This window comes from Prionailurus viverrinus, chromosome B4 (assembly GCF_022837055.1).
Source record: "Prionailurus viverrinus isolate Anna chromosome B4, UM_Priviv_1.0, whole genome shotgun sequence".
NCBI lineage: Eukaryota > Metazoa > Chordata > Mammalia > Carnivora > Felidae > Prionailurus > Prionailurus viverrinus.
The window spans coordinates 22,040,653-22,061,354 of NC_062567.1; the positions used below are offsets into that span (position 1 = coordinate 22,040,653).

Consider the following 20,702-nt stretch of genomic DNA (forward strand, 5'->3'; position numbering starts at 1 on the left):
TCAAGAATGACTAGCAGGTCGTTATGCAAACGTCCTTCTCAAAGGAATGGACTTTTCTCTTTGTTGGATTTTGCAAAGGAAAAGAAATGCCAGTGAAAAACTAGAAATGGCTGCTCAGTCAGGGCCTTACCTAGTAACATAGTGCTCCTACCATTGCAAGTTCAGAAACTCATTTTTCTCCATTCGCTTGAGTTAATCAGCCTTTCAGAGATTTCACAGTTCAATCTCAGAAAAGACTAATGTGCAATTCAGGATTCTAATTTATTGATATGTAGTGAAACCCCAACTGTTTTCCAAGCAGAACAGTTAATGTCATCCCACTCTCACCCTCCTTTGTAGGATTTACACTGTACATCCTAAGTGGGAGCAATGAGGTAGATACACTGACCCACTAGTTTCTTTCAGTCACAAAAGCTATATAATATACATGCAGGTTTCATTAGACAGCTATACCCGTCAGGGGAACTAGAACATTCTGTTGACTGGCCCTTTTTGTGGCTGAAGAGACACTGAAAATTATTTTCTTTTCTAGACCTCTTATAAATGAGTCACATTGTTTTAGGGTACTTTTCATGCGAGTAACATGACACTATGTTGATCAGTCTTCTATGAATGAGAGTGCGAGGCGTTGTCCTGCTACTGTGTCCTAAAGCAATCTTTAAGGTCTCAAAAACTAAAATTTGTAAGAATATCTGAAACTGATTAAGCTTTTATTAAAGAATAACGAGGGATTTTCTGTAGATGCCTATAGAAAGGAATTAGGGTTATGGCATGAAATTAGCTGCCACTTTAAGGTCTTCCCTGTGAAACAAAAATTTAGATAGCTTTCAGCCAACTCTTAGCTCTGACTTCTCTAGAAGGCGCTTATCTCCTGAATCCCCAAGCCAGAGACTACCTGGGTTAAGGTTTTTTTTTTTTGGGGGGGGGGGGTTCTTTTTTTAACTTTATATTTCATTTTTAAAAATTTACATCCAAATTAGTTAGCATATACTGAAGCAATGATTTCAGGAGTAGATTCCTTAATGCCCCTTACTCATTAAGACCATCCCCCCTCCCACAACCCCTCCAGCAACCCTCAGTTTGTTCTCCATATTTATGAGTCTCCTCTGTCCCGTCCCTGTTTTTATATTATTTTTGTTTCCCTTCCCTTATGTTCATCTGTTTTGTCCTTTGAAGTCCTCATACGAGTGAAATCATATGAATTTGTCTTTCTCTGACTTACTTATTTCACTTAGCATTAATACCCTCCAGTTCCATCCACGTAGTTGCAAATGGCAGGATTTCATTCTTTTTGATTGCCAAGTAATACTCCATTGAATATATATACCACATCTTCTTTATCCATTCATCCATCGGTGGACAATTGGACTCTTTGCATACTTTGGCTATTGTTGATAGTGCTGCCATAAACATGGGGGTGCATGTGTCCCTTTGAAACAGCACACCTGTATCCCTTGGATAAATGCCTAGTAGTGCAATTGCTGGGTCGCAGTGTATTTCTGTTTTTAGTTTTTTGAGGAAACTCCATACCATTTTCCAGAGTGACTGCACCAGCAAAAGAGATCCTCTTCTCTGCATCCTCGCCAACATATGTTGTTGCTTGAGTTCTTAATGTTAGCCATTCTGACAGGTGTAAGGTGGTATCTCAGTGTGGTTTTGATTTCCCCGATGATGAGTGATGTGGAGCATTTTTGCTTGTGTCAGTTGGCCGTGTGGATGTCTTCTTTGGAGCAGTGTCTGCTCATGTCTTTTGCCCATTACTTCACTGGATTACTTGTTTTTTTGGGTGTTGTGTTTGGTAAGTTCTTTGTAGATTTTGGATACTAACCATTTTTTTTTAAATATATGAAATTTATTGTCAAATTGGTTTCCATAAACACCCAGTGCTCATCCCAAAAGATGCCCCCTTCAATACCCATCACCCACCCTCCTCTCCCTCCCACCCCCCCATCAGCCCTCAGTTTATAAGAGTCTCTTATGCTTTGGCTCTCTCCCACTCTATCTGATATGTCATTTGCAAATACCTTCTCCCATTCTGTCAGTTGCCTTTTAGTTTTGCTGATTGTTTCCTTCACTGTGCAGAAGCTTTTCATTTTGATGAGGTCCCAGTAGTTCATTTTTGCTTTTGTTTCCCTTGCCTCCAGAGACGTTTAGAATAAGAGGTTGCTGCTGGCAAGATCAAAGAGGGTTTTGCCTGCTTTCTCCTCAAGGATTTTGATGGCTTCCTGTCTCACATTGAGGTCCTTCATCCATTTTGAGGTTATTTTTGTGTAATGTACAACTTTTTATGTGAACATGTTTTCATTTCTCTTGGGTATATACCTATAAATACAATTGCTGGTTCATATGGTAACTCTGTTAAACCTTTTTGTTTGTTTTGTTTTTGTTTTTTCAACCTTTTGAGGAGGGGCAGGCACTTGGATGGCTCAGCTGGTTGAGTGGCCGGCTCTTGATTTCAGCTTAGGTCATGATCTCAGGGTTGTGGAATCGAGCCCTACATTGGGCTTTGCTCTGAGCATGGAGCCTGTGTGGGATTCTCTCCCTCCCTCTCCTTCTGTCCCTCTACCCCACTTGTGCACTCTCTCTAAAATAAGTTTAGAAAAAATGTTTTTCTAGTTTAACCTTTTGAGGAACTGCCAGACTGTTTTCCAAAGTGGCAGCAACATTACATTTTCATCAGCAGTTTTTGAGAGTTCCCATTTTTCCTGACTCTTGCCAATGTTTGTCATTATCTGTTGTTTTTATTATAACAATTCTAGTGGGTATGAAATGGCATCTTGTGGTTTTTGGTTTTCATTTTTCTTATAACTAATGATGTTGACCATCTCTCTTTTATTTTTGAGATAGACAGTGTGAGCAGGGGAGGGGCAGAGAGAGAGGGAGACACAGAGTCTGAAGCAGGCTCCAGGCTCCCAGCTGTCAGCACAGAGCCCGATGTGGGGCTCGAACCCACAAACCATGAGATCGTGACCTGCGCCAAAGTTGGACGCCCAACTGACTGAGCCACCCAGGCACCCCAAACATCTCCCTTTTAATGTGATTTTTATCCATTTCTATATCTTCTTTAAGCAACTAATCCATTCTTTTCCCCATTTTTATATTGGATTGTCTTTTCATTATTGGAAGAGTTATTTAAATATCCCACATACAAATCCCTTAGCAGATACGGGATTTTCAGATATTTTCTCATATTTAGTCGCTTGCCTTTTCACTTTCTTGATGGTGATATTTGAAGCATAGAAGTTTTTAATTTTGATGAAGTAAACTTAATCTGCTTTTGTCTTTTGGTGTCATGTCTAAGAAATCATTGCCAAATCCAGTCACAAACATATACACGTATGCTTTTTTCTAAGAGTTTTATCATTTTAGCTCTTAGATTTTAAGTTAATTTTGTATATATGCTATGGGGTAGAGGTCTGATTTTATTACTTTGTATGTGGATATCCATTTGTCCCAGTACCATTTGTTACAAAGACTATTCTTGTTCCATTTAATTGTCTGACACCCTTGTTGAAAATCAGTTCACTATAATGTGAGAGTTTATTTTTAGATTCTCAGTGTTAATACATTGATCTATATGTCTATCTTTATGCCAGTACCATATCAAATTTTATGAAAACTCTTTCCTAGTTATCTTGACAATTACCAGTCACTTATGTAATAATAAAAAGTCAATGTAGTAGAACTTAACTTTGCTCCTATAGAGATTTTTGCTTCTGGAAGGACCCTTTCACCAGCCTATGCCTTGCTGACCCCATGACTCGATGTGAAGTCAGGCTCAAAAAGATAAAATGCTCTTTCTTTAGTCTGTTCAGACATTTATTTACTTACTTATTTATTTATTTATTTATATTTTATTTAAAAAATTTTTGTTTAGAGCATGCACAAGCAGAAAGAGGGGGCCTGGGGGGTTGGAGAAAGAGAATTTTTAGCAGGCTTTGCACTTGTGTGGAGGCTGACAGGGGTCTTGATCCCATGACCCTGGGATCATGACCTGAGAGTTTGAGGCTCAACTGACTGAGCCACACAGGTTCCCCTCCTGTTCAAACTTTTAGTTTCTCAGTCAGTGCCACCCACTTTCATTTCCATCAAATCTTGGTCATAGAATCTCTTGACTCAGTCTACCATTTACTTCATTATATTTTAGTTTTCACCATCTAGGAAGGAAAAGATTAACTCTGGGCTAGTGGTAATGCAAACTGGTGCAGCTGCTCTGGAAAACAGTGCGTAGGTTCCTCAAAACAATTGAAAATAGAACTACCCTATGACCCCTCAATAGCACTACTGGGAATTTATGCAAAGGATACAGGAGTGCTGATTCATAGGGGCACATGTACTCCAATGTCTATAGCAGTGCTTTCAACAATAGCCAAATTGTGGAAAGAGCCTAATGCCCATCAACTGATGAATGGATAAAGAGATGTGATTTATATATACACTGGAATACTACCTGGCAAGGAGAAAGAGTGAAATCATGCTATCTGTTGCAATGTGGATGGAACTGGAAGGTATTATGCTACGTGAAATAAGTCACAGAAAAACAGATATCATATGTTTTCGCTCATATGTGGAACTTGAGAAACTTAACAGAAGACCATGGGGGAAGGGAAAGGGAAAAATAGTTACAGAGAAGGAGAGGGGCTAACCATAGGAGACTCTTGAATGCAGAGAACAAATAGAGGGTTGTTGGGGGGGGGGGGGCGGTGGGTGAGAAGGGAAAGTGGGTGGTGGGCATTGAGGAAGGCACTTGTTGGGATGAGCCCTGGGTGTTGTCTATAAGTGATGAACCACAGGAATCTACCCCCAAAACCAAGAGCACACTGTACACGCTGTATGTTAGCAAATTTGACAATAAATTCTATTTAAAAAAAGAAATGAAAGCGAGGGGATGGAGAAAAATTTATCATGTTAAAAGAAAAAGTAGCGATACTTTTGTCAGACAGAAGAGTCCTTAAAACAAAGACTGTGGGGCACCTGGGTGCCTCAGTCATTTGAGCAACTGACTAGGTCTTGGCTCAGGTCATGGTCTTATGGCTGGTGGGTTTGAGCCCCATGTTGGGCTCCAGGCTGACAGCATGGAGCCTGCTTGAAATTTTCTCTCGCCCTTTCTATGTCCCTCCCCAACCCTTTCTCGCTCAAAATAAGTAACCTTAACAAAAAACAAAGACTGTAGCAAGAGCCAAAGAATGCTACTATATCATAATAAAGGGCACAATCCAATAGGAAGATCTAACAATTGTAATATTTATGCACCCACCATGAGAGCACTCAAGTACATAAAACAATAACAAACAAAGGAACTAATTGATAATAATACAGTAATACGGTACTTTAACACCCCATTTACACCAATAGATCTTAAAAAATCATGAAAAAATACATCTTAACAGAAAATCACCAAAGAAACAGTGGTTTTTTTTTTTTTTTAATTTTTTTTTCAACATTTATTTATTTTTGGGACAGAGAGAGACAGAGCATGAACGGGGGAGGGGCAGAGAGAGAGGGAGACACAGAATCGGAAACAGGCTCCAGGCTCCAGGCTCCGAGCCATCAGCCCAGAGCCTGACGCGGGGCTAGAACTCACGGACCGTGAGATCGTGACCTCGCTGAAGTTGGACGCTTAACCGACTGCGCCACCCAGGCGCCCCGAAACAGTGGCTTTGAATGACAGAGTGGCCTGGGAGGGGCAGAGAGAGAGGGAGACACAGAATCTGAAACGGGCTCCAGGCTCTGAGCTGTCAGCACAGAGCCCGACGCGGGGCTCGAACTCATGGACCGTGAGATCATGACCTGAGCCGAAGTCGGATGCTTAACCGACTGAGCCACCCAGGTGCCCCAAGATGGTAACATCTTGAACTCAAGCCCTGAACCTGATGCCATGATAACTGAGACTTTTAGGAGGTACTGGGGGGGTGGGGGGTAGTGAGTGTATTTTTCAGGTGGGAGGAATACAAACATTTGTGGCCAGTGGGTAAATTATACTGCTTTTTAAATGTGTCCATAGGTTTTAAATATTAATTCCATTAAAAAAAAAAAAAAGACCGTGGAACAACCTTAGTGATTTGCTCCTAATGAACAGAATATGTGAATATGATGCTGTGTGTATTCCAAGCCTAGGTGACAAAAGGCGATGCAGCTTCTGCCTTGCTCTGTATCTCAGGTTGCTTACTTGGAATCTAGCTCCCCATCTAGTGAGGAAGTCTAGGCCACAAAGAGGGTCTAGGTGTGTCAGTTTAAGTGTTTCTGCTGCCTCCTGAACTGAAGTCCCAGGCAACAGCCAGCATCAACAACCAGACGTTAGTGAACAAATCTTCAGATGGATCCAGCTCCAAACCTTTCAGTTGCCCCACCTGAAGCTGAGCGGGGCAGAGACTAGCTGTCCTGGCCACGCTTTTCCTAACAGATTTGTGAACAAAAGAAATCTAAACTTTGGGGAGTTTGTTAAGAAAAAACAAAAATGATAAATTGAAAAGTGGATGAAAAAAAAGAGATAAGACACATAAACTTGTATAGGAGAATTGGTCTCCATTAAAGTAGGATGTAATAAATGTTAAGATTAATTTATTAACAACCAACAGTGCTAATGAGAAGAAGCAGATAACTAGAAGCAAGATCTAAGAAGTTTTTCCCCAGTTAGGATATTAGCTGTTCATTTTTCATATATGGCCTTTATTATGTTGAGGTATAGTTCCTCCAAGCCTACTTTGTTGAGGTTTGTATCATGAATGGATGTTATAGTTTGTCAAATTGTTTTTCTGCATCTATTGCAATATGATTTTATGCTTTTTTAAAAATATGAGGTATCACATTCATTGATTTGCAAATATTGAACCACCCCTGCAAACCAGGGATAAATCCCATTTGTTACAGTGAATGATTTTTTTTTAATGCTTATTTTTGAGAAAGACAACGAGCGGGGGAGGGACAGAAGAGAGGGAAACACAGAATCTGAAATAGGTTCCAGGGTCCGAGCTGTCAACAGAGCCTGACACTGGGCTTGAACCGACGAACCATGAGATCGTAACCTGAGCTGAAGTTGGATGCTTAACTGACTAAACCACCCGGCTGCCCCTGGTGAATGATTTTTTAATGTATTATTGGATTCAGTTTGCTTATTTTGTTGAAGATTTTTGCATGTTCATCAGACATGCTGGCCTGTAATTCTCTTTGTGGTGTCTTTGTCTGGTTTTGGTATCAGGGTAATGCTGGCATCATAGAATGAATTTGGAAGTTTCCCTTCCTTTTATGTTTTTCTGGAACAATTTGAAAAGCACAGGTATTGGGGCACCTGGGTGGCTCAGTCAGTTAAGCATCCGACTTCGGCTCAGGTCATGATCTCACGGTCTGTGAGTTTGAGCCCCGCGTCGGGCTCTGTGCTGACAGCTCAGAGCCTGGAGCCCGTTTCAGATTCTGTGTCTCCCTCTCTCTCTGCCCCTCCCCTGTTCATACTCTGTCTCTCTCTGTCTCAAAAATAAATAAACGTTAAAAAAAATAAAAAAATAAAAAGATGTTACCATCTTAATCAGGTGCAGTGGGGATAAGGTGCCTGGGTTATGGTATCTAAAGTATAGCCCCTTGAGTGCAAGTGCTCTCAATATGAGGACTTGAGAACTAAAGAGGCAGTTATTTACCACTCACAAATGCAACATTCTAGTCAACTGCTGAAGACTCTCCCGTTCAGAAAAAGATGGGAAGCACCCTAGTCTATAAGAGTTTTGAAATATAGCCTGATGCATGCTGTCAGTTCTTAAGTTAGGACTTAGTCCTAACCACAGAATACTTTCTCCATGTGTCTTCCCTTTCTTTACTCTTTGAGCTCTTGGTTCCTTCCTTTTCATAAGGAATGACCTGTATTTGCAGCTGTTTTCTCATCCTGCTTCCTCCCTGTGGGACTTCTAAGACCCAAAGGCCTCTTTTCATTTTGCACGATTTGGTCTCTTTTAGTCCAAGCTAGCAAATAGTATGTTTGCTACTGTAATTCTCTTACCTTTTTTGGTTTTCTGTAAATATTACTGGATTTCATGCCGTGTTTTAACAAAGCCAACCTCGCAAGTCCTTTTGAGATAAGCCTTTCGCTTCAGGTTTCCTGTGAAGCTCTTATATGACAATGCCTTTAAAATTCATCTACTCTTGGGGCTCCTGGCTGGCTCAGTTGGTAGAGCATGTGACACTTGATCTCTGGGACCTGAGTTTAAGCCCCATGTCGGGTGTGGAACCTACTTAAAAAAAAAAAAAATCTTATACTCTTAAGATCCTTAAAGAAATTTGAGGCACACCTTAAATTTTTCTGTTTTCCTGGTAGCACCCTGGATTTTCTCTTAACCCAAAAGCCATTTCTTCATTTTGGCAGTATTTGACAGTTCAACATGTAGAGAGGCTGTAAATGAGAAACAGATACTTGAACCCAGTAAGTCCTGGTTCCTTTCTTTTTTTAAAAAAATTTTTTTAACATTTATTTATTTTTGAGACAGAGAGAGACAGAGCATGAACGGGGGAGGGTCAGAGAGAGGGAGACACAGAATCTGAAACAGGCTCCAGGCTCCGTGCTGTCAGCACAGAGCCCGACGTGGGGCTTGAATTCACTGACCGTAAGATCATGACCTGAGCCAAAGTCGGCCGCCCAACCGACTGAGCCACCCAGGCGCCCCATCCTGGTTCCTTTCAATTGCATAGCCTTTCTTTAGTTTCTCTTTCCTATCCATTTTATTTTCAGGTATTTTGTAGCATGACTTCCCTTTCCTCCAGTGTCATTTTTCTTCACTTGATTAGAAACCCTTGCTGTCAGCCTCTTCACAGGCCATCAGGTTTCCACTAAGAGTCTCATGGAGGCCCTTTTTGGGTCTCATTCTTACGCTTTTCTACATCTTTTCAGGTTCCACCTACCTCCTGGTTCAAAGGAAGTTTAGTTTTAGGTTTTTTTAAATAGCAGCACACCATTTTTAGTATCAGTATCTGTGGTAGTAATTTACTGCTGCATAATAAGCCACCTCAAAGCCTAGTAGTTCAAAACAGCATTTATCTTGTTCACTAATCTTTAGTTTAGGCAAAGCAGAGTAGGGCAACTCATTTCTTCTTCATTTGGCATCAGCTGGGATAACTGGAAGCTGGAGACTAGAATCATCTAAAGGCTTGTTCATGCATGTGTTTGGCTGTTGAGGCTGGCCTTTGCCTAGGATGTTGGCTAGTCTCAGCTGGATTATCTACATGAAGACTCACTAGGTAGCCTGGGATTCCTCACAACGTGGTGGCTGGGTTCTAAGGGTGAGCTTCCCTAGAGAAAGAAAGTCAGATGGAAGCTATATCACATTTTCTAACCTGGCCTTAAAAATCACAGCAGTTCTGCATATTCTGTTCACTAGAAACCAGTTACTGAAGCCAGCATATATTTAAGGGGAGGAATTTTCACAGGAGAAGTATCAACGAATTTATAAAACTACTACATCCACTCACTTTGTCTTACCAATCATATATAATGGAAGGAAGTCCTTCCCAACTCAGCATCACTGAAACTCCAGCCAGTTTTGTTGTTGTTGTTATTTAGTATGATCTCTATTTTGTAGAAAGTAACAAAAGATTACAAGATAACAGTATTGAATTAAAATTTTTTTTGCCTCAAAAAAATATGTGGATCATCCAATTAAATTTTTATACTGGGAGATATGATTTCTTAACCTGGAGAATCATTTCTCCTGGGAATGCAGTTCAAATTAGCATAAAGCATTTGCAGTTCAGAAAAAGGCTGTGGCATTAGAATCATTACTTATAGATTCATGAATTAGTCTTATTTTCAGAGTCTTGGTATTTTTTGACTCGGGCATACATAAGTCAATATGATATTGCTAAAACTTCTTTAAAAATTATGGAGTGTTAAGATGGGGGAAGGGCTAAGAGACTTTCTACTAAGAGGGGAGTTATTTTATGAAAGATAGGAAAGAATCATAGAAAAAGTATAGAATCAAGTGCAAATGTTGTATAGTAAACACAATGATAGCAAAGATCTATTTCAGTAACACATGATGGCTTTAACTTTGCTCTTGATTTTCTGAGTTGTTAAGGTTCCACATTCTAAGACAGGGAACATTTTATTGCAAATGAGTTTATTTAAAAATTTGAGTGCCTGGCTGGCTCAGTTACTCTTGATCTTGAGGTTGTGAGTTCAAGCCTCACACTGGGTGTAGAGATTACTTAAAATTTGAAAAAAAATTTTTGATAGTAGTTTTGAGTTAGACCCATTTCACTCCGCTTCCAAACTATATTATTTTATTCATGCAGGCTGATGACCTTACAACAAAACTGGAAACTACATCTTCAAAATGTCTACACCTGGATGCAAAAAATCAAGTTCTTCAACAGGAGTTATTGTCAATGAAAGCTTTAGGAAAAAAATGTGAAAAACTAGAGAGCAATAGCAAGAAGTTACAACAAGAAGTCGTAAAATTGAAAAGTTTTATGGAAATGAATATGGTAGAACGCAGTCAAGTGGAACAGTATAAACGGGAGATTGAAGAAAGAGCACGACTGGAGATAGTAGAAAAATTAAAGGAAGTCAATCTGTTTTTACAGGTTAATTTATTGATCTGTAATGTGCTTTAACTCACTGCACTGCAAATTACATTTTGGATAGATGTATTACATAGGTTTCCTCTACTTGTTTTATGGTAATTTGTAGATTTCTAGAGGCATTTGTTCCTCCCTTTAAAGATTTCAGTTTTCATCATTATTCTCACTAAATTGAGAGGATAAGAAAAAATTATGATTTAAACAACTATTCTCACTATTAAGAGGAAAGAAAAAATCATGATTTAAAAATTATACTGTACTTGGATTATTCTTAAGTTTATTTTTGACTTTTAAAATTTTGTCATTGATTCTATTTGAATTATCAGATTGCATGAATACTAATACAAGAATGATTGAACTTTAATTTTATAAATTATAATTTAATTCAGTTGACATTGATGATAAATATTTTACATGAGCTTTTTTTCATTTAAAATTGCTCTCTGAATAATTGACTCAGAACTAAAGGAAACAGGTATAATTATTCAGATTATAGCTATTTTAAAACTATCCTGTTAATTTGCTTTAGGCACAAGCAGCAGCTCAAGAAAACTTAGACCAATTAAGAGAAAATGCTCATGCTTCAATGAGAAGTCAAATGGAACTTAGAATTAAAGATCTGGAATCTCAGGTCTCTACAATGAAGACTTCTCAAGAAGATTCTACTAAAACTGAGTTGGAAACATACAGGCAACTCTACCTAGAAGAATTAAAAGCTAGAAAGTCCTTGAGAAATAAGCTGAACAGGTAAGTCAAAACAGAATCATAGACAAGAAATTTAGCTTATTAATTTGCCTCTAAAGCATGATTTCTGTGGAGCCAAGATCATGAGATGAGTAGGAAGTGAAAGCCAACTAGATCGTGTAATTTTGGAAAATGATGTTTCTAAGTGAACTTACTTTTGAAATGTTAGTCCAGGACGGTTTGCATCCCTCCTCTTTTTTTTGGTTTTACCGGACCTCTCCCCCCCCCCCCCCCCCCCCCCCCCCGTATGTTTTCCATTGATCGGACCTGCTAGTCTTTAAGTGAATTGTTTGAAGCTTTCTCATTTAGAAGCATATTATTATAAAATTGCTTGTCAGAATTACCCTAAATAGAAATGTCAATGAGTTTTTGGAAGATTACATCTTTAACCTAAAAGGTCAAGTACTACTGCTACTCATCCTGGCAGCTTGGTACATTTTTTCTCTTGATTGTGATCTTTGGTATTATTACTAGAGTGGGCCTTGAGACAAACTATCCTTTATGCGTTTTCTACTTTACATAAAGGCATACAGGTGAAATACAGAAAGACTCACACAGGGCTGAAGGGGGGTATAATTCCCAAAGTGGCTAAAAAGAGCACCATGGTGGGAGGGAGGTGTGTGGAAGACTGAAGACAGAAAGGGCAGATTCTGCCTCCAGTGCCTTGGTAACTGTTACAAGCTAATTGCCTCTGTAGCTGTTTTAGTTCTTTCTGATCACACCTCTGCCATCTACTATCTCCTCTAAAGATTGTTGGTCTCAGTGATTCCTCGGTGTCAAATGCTCAGCTTCTTTGAGGTAATAAGTGAAATGTACAAGAGTGGTGAAAGCAAACGCTTGAAAATGTCTTTGAGGGATGGTTTATTTTTATATCTGTAAACAGGTTTACTAAATATAAGTATGTATATATACTGGAATCCTGAAGGATCTTGTCAGTACAGCCATTCCAGAAGACAGCAAGTATTATTCGTTAAGCCATGTACATCACTGATAGCCACTTCTCTCCCTTCCCTCATTTGAATTGTTAGGGATCCCCCTGGAAACATAAGTATTTCTTTAGAACAATTTTAAAAGTATAGTTTTAGATAGTGGGTGTGCTCTGTCACATGTTCAGTGTTAAAACACTGTTCAATGGCAAATGCTATTTACTATTATGGAAGCTTAAAAAGATGTAAGTCATTTAGGAATGATTTAGGGAAAGAGAAAATGTATTTGTGTTTTCTAATCTTCACAGGACTAATGAGAGACTATCAGAGATCAATACAAAACTTCTGGTAGAGAGACAGCAGCACCAAACTTTACTCGGCACTCTTACTCTGAGGTCAGTCCTGGAACCACCTTATTGTGGACATTTTGAAAATAATTTAGTGCTTAATAGAAATCTTACTCCAAGAGGAAACTTAGTGATTCCTACCTCAAACCCACGGCCGTCATATGACTACAGGGAGACTTCCTTGTGGAAGGTTAGTTATATTATCTGCTTTACTTTGGGTTTCAGATATCTGATATAATTGTTGCTTTTAATTTGGTGAAATTCTGAGTTGTTTAAGTAACTAATACATACGAAGTAAAAATCATAATTATATGTGCTAAGAAAGAACTGAGGTAAATTTTATAATTTTTTGTTTTTTAGTCCCCGGATCTCTCATTTTCAAGGGATACTTATTTTTATTTTATTTTATTGAGAGAGTGAGTGAGTGCATTCAGGGGAGGGGCAAAAGGAGAGGGAGAAAGAGAATCCCAAGCAGGTTTCATGCTCAGCACAGAGCCCAATGTGGGGCTCAGTCTCAAAAACCATGAGATCATGACCTGAGTCAAAATCAAGATTTGGGCGCTTAAAACAACTGAGCCACCCAGGTGCGCCACGAGAGACACCTAGTATTAACTGTATTCAATAAATATAACTAAACTGACCCATTTTAAATTTCTTGAAAAGCTTTCATTTAAATTTGATTTTAGAAAGTAAATGGTATTGCCTGCTAACCACAGGTACACTTAGATGCTTGGACTTACTTTCAGTTGGCAGTGGTTCATAAACATTTGAAAGTTTTGCTATAATCCAGTTTTTGCACCCCTGTACATAAGTGAATGATCAGTCTCCAAACACTTAATGACATAATGAATGTTTACTATTTAAAAGAATCCATGGGGGTGCCTGGGTGGCCCAGTCAGTTCAGCGTCCAACTCTTGATCTTAGCTCAGGATTTGATCTCAGGGTCATGAGTTCAAGTCCTGCATTGGGCTCTACGCTGGGCATGGAGGCTACTTAAAAAAAAAAAAAAAAAAAAAGAATCCATGATAAGTCCTTTTTATGAATTAAATCAACTTGCAACTAAAAAGGTTAATTTCTCTTTTAAGTTACAATATTGGTATTTTCTTACACGAGAATACATCCTTAATTGCTTTCTTACTTATGACACTCTTTTTTCTTTTTCCTTTTTTTTTTTTTTGACTTATAGCACCTTGTTTCAATTTTTATAAAATGTCTTGCTGAGCAATTGTAAAGCATTTTCTAAATAGCTAAATCAAGCAAATATTTGAATCAAGCCATTATTTGAATACTAACAGTTAAAATTTTTTTTTTCAACGTTTATTTATTTTTGGGACAGAGAGAGACAGAGCATGAACGGGCAAGGGGCAGAGAGAGAGGGAGACACAGAATCGGAAACAGGCTCCAGGCTCTGAGCCATCAGCCCAGAGCCCGACGCGGGGCTCGAACTCACGGACCGCAAGATCGTGACCTGGCTGAAGTCGGACGCTTAACCGACTGAGCCACCCAGGCGCCCCTTTTTTTTTTTTTTTTTTAATTTTTTTTTTGAATACTAACAGTTAATGAGAAAATCCTTTTAATTAAAAATTCTTCAAAATTTTTCTTTGAATTAAAATTTGCTGATATATAGTTTTTCTGTGTATACTTTTCTCACCCTCTTATTTTTTTGATAAGTGGAAAGGTATAAATAAAATCACACATGTGTTCTTACTCATGGACTTCAAAGCTATTTTCACCATTGAAACACAGATTTTACCTAGAAATAAACATAAAGGTCACAGAGGTAAGTATTTAGGAAAAGAGCTTTGGGGGAAAGATGCAACATTACCTTGGTAGTTCCTTAAGTCATGTCATATAAAAAATGTGGTTTATATTTTACATAGTATTTATTAATGGTGATATAAAATTGTTTGAATAAAGCCTTCCCCCATCGTCTGGTATTGAGTTATTAATTTTGTAAGTCTGGTATAGTAATGTTGTCCCATTCATTTTATAAGGCCTGAATATAATGCTATTGTCAAAAAAGTGTTATGGTTCCTCAAAAACTTAAAAATAGATATTCATTAATTCCACTACTGCGTATTTACCCAAAGAAAATGAAAACACTAATTTGAACAGTTGTGTGCATCCCTATGTTTATTGAAACATTGTTTACAATAACCAAAATATGGAAGCAACCTAAGTGTCCATTGATAGATGAATGGATAAAGAAGATGTGTAATATGTATACAATGAAATATACCTCAGCTATCAAAAAGATGAGATCTTGCCATTTGTGACAACATTGATAGACCTAGAGGGTATTATGCTAGGTGAAATAAATCGGAGAAAGACAAATAAATACCATCTGATTTCACTTACATGTGGAATATAAAAAAACAAGTCAACAAACAGAATCATAAATACAGAGGACACACTGGTGGTTGCTAGAGGGGAGGTGGGTAAAGAGGTATGGACAAAATAGGTGAAGAGGAGTTATTCAGTTATAAATAAGTCACAGGAATGAAGAATACAGCATATGGAATATCATCAATAATATTGTATTAATGTTGTATGGTGACAGAGGGTAACTACACGTACGGTAGTGAGCATAGCATAGTGTATACAATTGTCCAATCTGAATTTGTATATTGAAACTAGTGTAAACATTGTATGTCAGCTATACTTCAATTAAAAAAAGGTATTAGGGAAAACAGTCTCTGAAAATATTGGGAAACATGTCAGCCAAAATATTTGTCCTCACACCTAAATTTGTAAAGACATTGGAATCCTTATCACCACAGTGTTGATTATGTTTAGTACACTATTTTGGAGCCCGTTTGGGGCATTCAGGGAGAGGCTACTTTTATAAGAAAGATCTAAATAAGAACATTTTAGATGGGAACAGTTGTAATATACAGTTGACCCTTGACCAACATGGTTTCAAACTGTGCCGGTCTACTTTACTTACACATGGATTATTTTTGGATACTGTATAGTACTGTAAGTGTATTTCCTCTTCCTTCTGTTTTTCTCAATGTCATTTTTTTGCCCTGGCTTATTCTACTGTACAAAACATGTATTAATCGACGGTTTATGTTACCGGTAAGGCTTCCGGTCAACAGTAGGCTATTAGTAATTAAGTTTTGGGGGGATGAAAAATTATATGCAGGTTTTTGACTGCACCCCAACCCCTGTGTTATTCAAGGGTCACCTGTAGTTTGAAATATTCATACACATTTGATAAGTAAGTCGATAACCATAACTTTAATAAGTCAAGTGTTTCAAAATTTGGTGCTAAAGTTACAATTGAAAATTGTATATTGTTTTCCTTATCTCTAATTGAGAAAGTTATAAATCAGAAGCTAAGTTTGAAACTGTTGTAACCCAATATTTTTCCTTTCTTCAAATAGATTTTCTGAAATCTTTGTGTGCATATGAAAAGAAATAAGTGTTTTAGTCATAATACTGATAGCAAAATATTTTAACTCAATTTTTTGCCAGTAGAATTTCCACATGACAGTATGACAGTCCCACTTTCTTCATTTTATATGTATTTAAGAGTCAGTCCTGAAAAATTAATAGCAAAAAGCATTCCTTCAAATTTTGTTTTTCTAAAAGTAAAAAAATGGAAAGCCCATTTTAAGGAACAATACATTAAGATAAAAAACTGCTTAAACTTTCATAAATGGCAGTTTTTCTAATAATTTCCAAGTAATAATTCAGTATACAATATGATTCTTGTTTAAACTTTTTTGTACCAGTAAGATCAAACATCACCTTTCAGAGATGATACACATTCAATAGACCAATGTTAATTGTGCTTTTTATCAGATTCACTTAAGTAGCATTATATATATATATATACACATATTATATATACACACATATATATACATATATACGTGTGTGTGTGTGTGTGTGTATATATATATATATATATATATATATGTATCTGTTCTCAATTATCTAAAACTAAAATAGGAATTTATTTTATTTATGTGATTGTCCTTCTATTTAAGCAATCCCTAACTTTGGTTTAGTCTCTACAAGTATTATTTCAAGACCACATGTCATAAGCTATATATAATTCCTACAATGTCTTTTGTTTACCTTACACATTCTAAATAATATTTGACTTATTTCAGATGCAGTGGGAGTTGGAAAAAAGTATAACCAGAGCACTGGAAGAAGGTATGTTGCCAATATGTATGAATTTAGATATCATTGATTTCTGAAATAAACTCTAAATAGTAAATGGCATCCCTTTCCATTGTTTGGATGATAGATACTACATTCACATTTTTTGTACATATCTAATAAAAAATGTAAAAGTATGAGCATAATGAAGAACATACTTCTTCCTCATTTAGTCATCATGTTTCATAGCTCTTTTAAAAATTTTTTTCTCAACATTTGTATTTATTTTTGGGACAGAGAGAGACAGAGCATGAATGGGGGGGGGGTGGGGGTCAGAGAGAGGGAGACAGAGAATCTGAAACAGGCTCCAGGCTCTGAGCTGTCAGCACAGAGCCCGACGCGGGGCTCGAACTCACGGACCGCGAGATCATGACCTGAGCTGAAGTCGGCCGCTTAACCGACTGAGCCACCCAGGGGCCCCCATAGCTCTTTTAAAATCTCCCAAGAGTCTAGTGCACCCAGGTGGCTCAGTTGGTTGGCCGACTGATTTCAGCTCAGGTGGGTTGAGGCCCCACAGTGGGCTCTGTGCTGAAACCTCGGAGCCTGGAGCCTGCTTCAGATTCTGTGTCTCCCTCTCTCTGTGTCCCTGCCCGCTTGTGTTTTGTCTCTCTCTCAAAAATAAATGAACGTTAAAGTTTTTTCAATCTTCTAAGTCTATATGTCTGTTATTATTTCTGGCGATAATCTTCCTTCACTGGTGCCATCCCTATGAAACTGTCAACCTGCACAAGTCTCAGAAAATGTGTGCTTTATCAAATTGTTGTTTCTGCTAGTAATAGAAGACCCCAAAAGCCAAAGTCGTTTTAGTAATGCTTGGTTAAGTAATTATAGGTCATATAGCTCTCACTTGACAGGTAATGGGTTTAAATCTTCGCTCATTGACTTTGTCATCATTGCTTTTGCCCTTGAGTCAAACTTCAAGTTCCTTAGCATGGAATGAAAACACCCAAATCAGTTTGCTTCTTGCCAGATTATTCAGCCTTGTCTCTCACTATTTGCCCTACTCTGCTGCTTTGCTCTAGCACCTTGTCAAACTAAACTACTCATAATTGCACAAGTGTTCTTCCTCACTTCTAGCTCTTTGTATGTGCTTCTTCCCTCTACCTAGCATACTTTTTCCTTGTCCTTCAGGTATCAGCTTACATATCACCTTCACCAAAGAGCAGACAATATTGACACAAAACTGGGATATCCCTTCTGTATACCAGTAGTGCTATGTTTTATACCTGTCACTTATACCTGTATACTTGGCTCTGTTTGGAAATGCCTGTTTGATTTTTCAGTTTATAGTTGATGATTGTTCAGGGTGGACTGTGTCCTCATCTTGTAATTTCACCTTGTAATGAAAAAACCAGAAACTCTGATATTTATCCACAATAGCAATTAATTCAGTGTGCAGCCCTGAGCAAAATATATTTAATAGTAATCTTGGGTTTCATATTGCAGTTGTATGTAGGTATTTTTCATTTTTCTTAACACTTATTCATGAAGGCCCCAACTTTCCTTTCCTTCCCCTTGCCCTTCCCTTCCCCTCCCCTCCCCTCCCCTCTGCTTTCCTTTCTTTCTAACTTGTAGTTAAAAGTATTTTGTATAAGGAATATAATTCTTTCTTTTCCTTTTCAGCTGCTACTGAATTTGAATCAGGATCCTGTAGAACTCCTTTAGTATCTACTGATGATTCAATTCTAAATCAAGACCTGGTATGGAAAGCATCACAAGAATATGTACACATTTTGAACAAAAATTATATGATTTGAAAAATAGAAAAAATTTACTGGATGCTTACAAAACATTTTCATTGTTTCCCAATTGAACACACTATATGGCAAAATCTTGATTAAGATGAAAATGTGTGTAATATTTTAAACTATGCTTCTTGGCATCTCATTAACTTTTAAGCACATTTTGTACGTGGAAACCAGCACTAGAGGGTTTTACATACTTCAGACCGCTCCACTACCAGCTGTTTGAACAGCACCCAAACAACCAAGTTGCCATTAATACTTCAGTAGTGTTAATGGATGGCTTTTGTATTTTCCAATTTTTGTTACCATATGTGGACCTAAAGATTTAGACATTATTTTGATGTATTCCTGCTATGGCTATTGCCAATGTTTGTATGTATTACAGTTTTATAATGCCATAAAACCTATGTATAATTGTAAACACTGATTCATAGCTCTTTCCACATGGAGAAATAAAATTTGTCTAAGGCTTTTCACCTTTTCTCTTTATTTATTTTTGATTTGCTTTTTGGAAACAAAGTTAGAGAAAAGAAAAACTAGAGGAAAAAAAAAGAACTCCCCCCCCCCTCCCCCCGAGTCATTTGCAAGTAAATTGCTAATGTGATGCCTGATTCCTGTAGCATTTAAATCCTACAAATCAGTACATTCCACATAACTACCATACAACCTTCACAATCAGAACATTAACTCTAATACACTCAACGCTTGAATAATGGGGTTAAGGGCTCTGACCCCTATGCCCCATAGTCAAAAAGCCATGAACAACTTTTGACTCCCAAAGACTTAACCACTACTACTACCAATAATCTTTTGTATATTATATGTATCATACTATATTGTTACAATAAAGTAAGCCAAAGAAAAAAATATGAAGAAAATTATAAAAGAAAATATATTTACAGTACTGAAGAAAATGTGTGTGTAATCAGTGCACCCATTAAAACTCTTTTGTTCAAGGGTTAAGTATAATTCTATCATTTATTCCTCGTAATTCTTTTTAAGTTTGGTCACTTATCTGTAGTATACGTTATACCAAGGAGGGTCCTGTTCAGAGCCATGTATTGAATTCAGTTGTGTGTCTTAGTCTCTTTCAGTCTAGAACAGTTCCTTTGTCTTTCCTTGACTTTCATGATTTTTAACCTTTTGACGAGTAAATTCCAGTAATGTGGAATGTCTTTCAATGTGGATTTTTCTTAGGTTTCCTTATGATAAAATTCAGATCATACGTTTTTAGCAAGAGTATCACTACAGTCTACTCTTTTCATTGCATCCTATCACATGACCTACAATTTGGATTTGTCCCAATACTGGTGATGTTAATGTTGGCCACCGGAGGTAGGATCTGCCAGGTTTCTCCCCTGGAATGTTAACTTTCCACTTTATAATTATTTAGTATTTTATGGGGAAGTACTTTGAGACATGTATTATCTCCTTTCTCAGACACCCTGTGCCAGGCCACCTCTTCTGCAGATGATGTGCCCCCCTGCAGGTTCTGAAAACCCACACTGGGCTATTTTTCCCCTGTGTAGATGCTTCCCCACCCTGTTCAGTCTGTGTTACTTCATTATTCTATATCATGCACTTTTCAGGGATGCTCTCACCTGAGCTCCAACACTGTGCAGGGTGACTGTCCCACACGTAATGCCTTCCCCATTCTGTCTAAGCTCCAACACCTCACTCTGGACCCCCACAACTCCATGCCTCTGTTTTTAGGACTGGGAACTAAAATGTTGGGGATGGGAAAGAAGAAAGGAAGGAAGGGCTCCACAGGTCTTTTATAATCAACTTGGCAAGCTCTCCAAAGCCAAGTTTCTGATTGGAATTGCATCGAATCTGGCAATAGTGTGTAAGGAAAGACATTTCTCATACTGATTTTCCCAAACAACTAGTATTTTAATTGCCTAAGCTTATTCCCCACAACATATTGTTTATTACTCGAGTATTTTATCTGCAGATTCCTTTGGATTTGGTTCATGCAGTGACATAGAATCTAAATAGTGGCATTTTCGTTTCTTTCCAATTCCTAGAGCTTTAATTTTTTTTTTCTTTCCTACTACAAGAATGACGTTGAGTAAATGTGAGGATAATGAGTGTTTATGTCTTCTTGAAATTGCAACATGTAAAAGTATTTTTCTATAACTAGATAGTGGGGTTTTGAAAAGTATAGATCGTTTATTAGTCTCTTAGTTTGCTCTTACCGTTTA

General features: G+C 37.8%; 1 protein-coding gene across 14 annotated transcripts in view; it reads left to right on the forward strand.

The window, feature by feature from the left end:
* The window catches only part of ANKRD26 (ankyrin repeat domain containing 26), a 114,982-nt gene extending 96,008 nt beyond the window's left edge, over positions 1-18,974 (forward strand). For 11 of the 14 annotated variants that reach the window (XM_047865208.1, XM_047865209.1, XM_047865210.1 and 8 more), the window contains 5 exons: positions 10,273-10,563; positions 11,090-11,307; positions 12,539-12,767; positions 16,702-16,747; positions 18,377-18,974. In XM_047865208.1, the coding sequence (XP_047721164.1) occupies positions 10,273-10,563; positions 11,090-11,307; positions 12,539-12,767; positions 16,702-16,747; positions 18,377-18,510 (918 nt within the window). In that variant the 3' untranslated portion in view covers positions 18,511-18,974. Of the gene's footprint in view, positions 1-10,272; positions 10,564-11,089; positions 11,308-12,538; positions 12,768-16,701; positions 16,748-18,376 lie in introns of those variants that run through there. The other 3 variants (XR_007153753.1, XR_007153752.1, XM_047865215.1) reach the window with 2 other exon arrangements.
* The last annotated feature ends 1,728 nt before the right edge of the window (positions 18,975-20,702 follow it).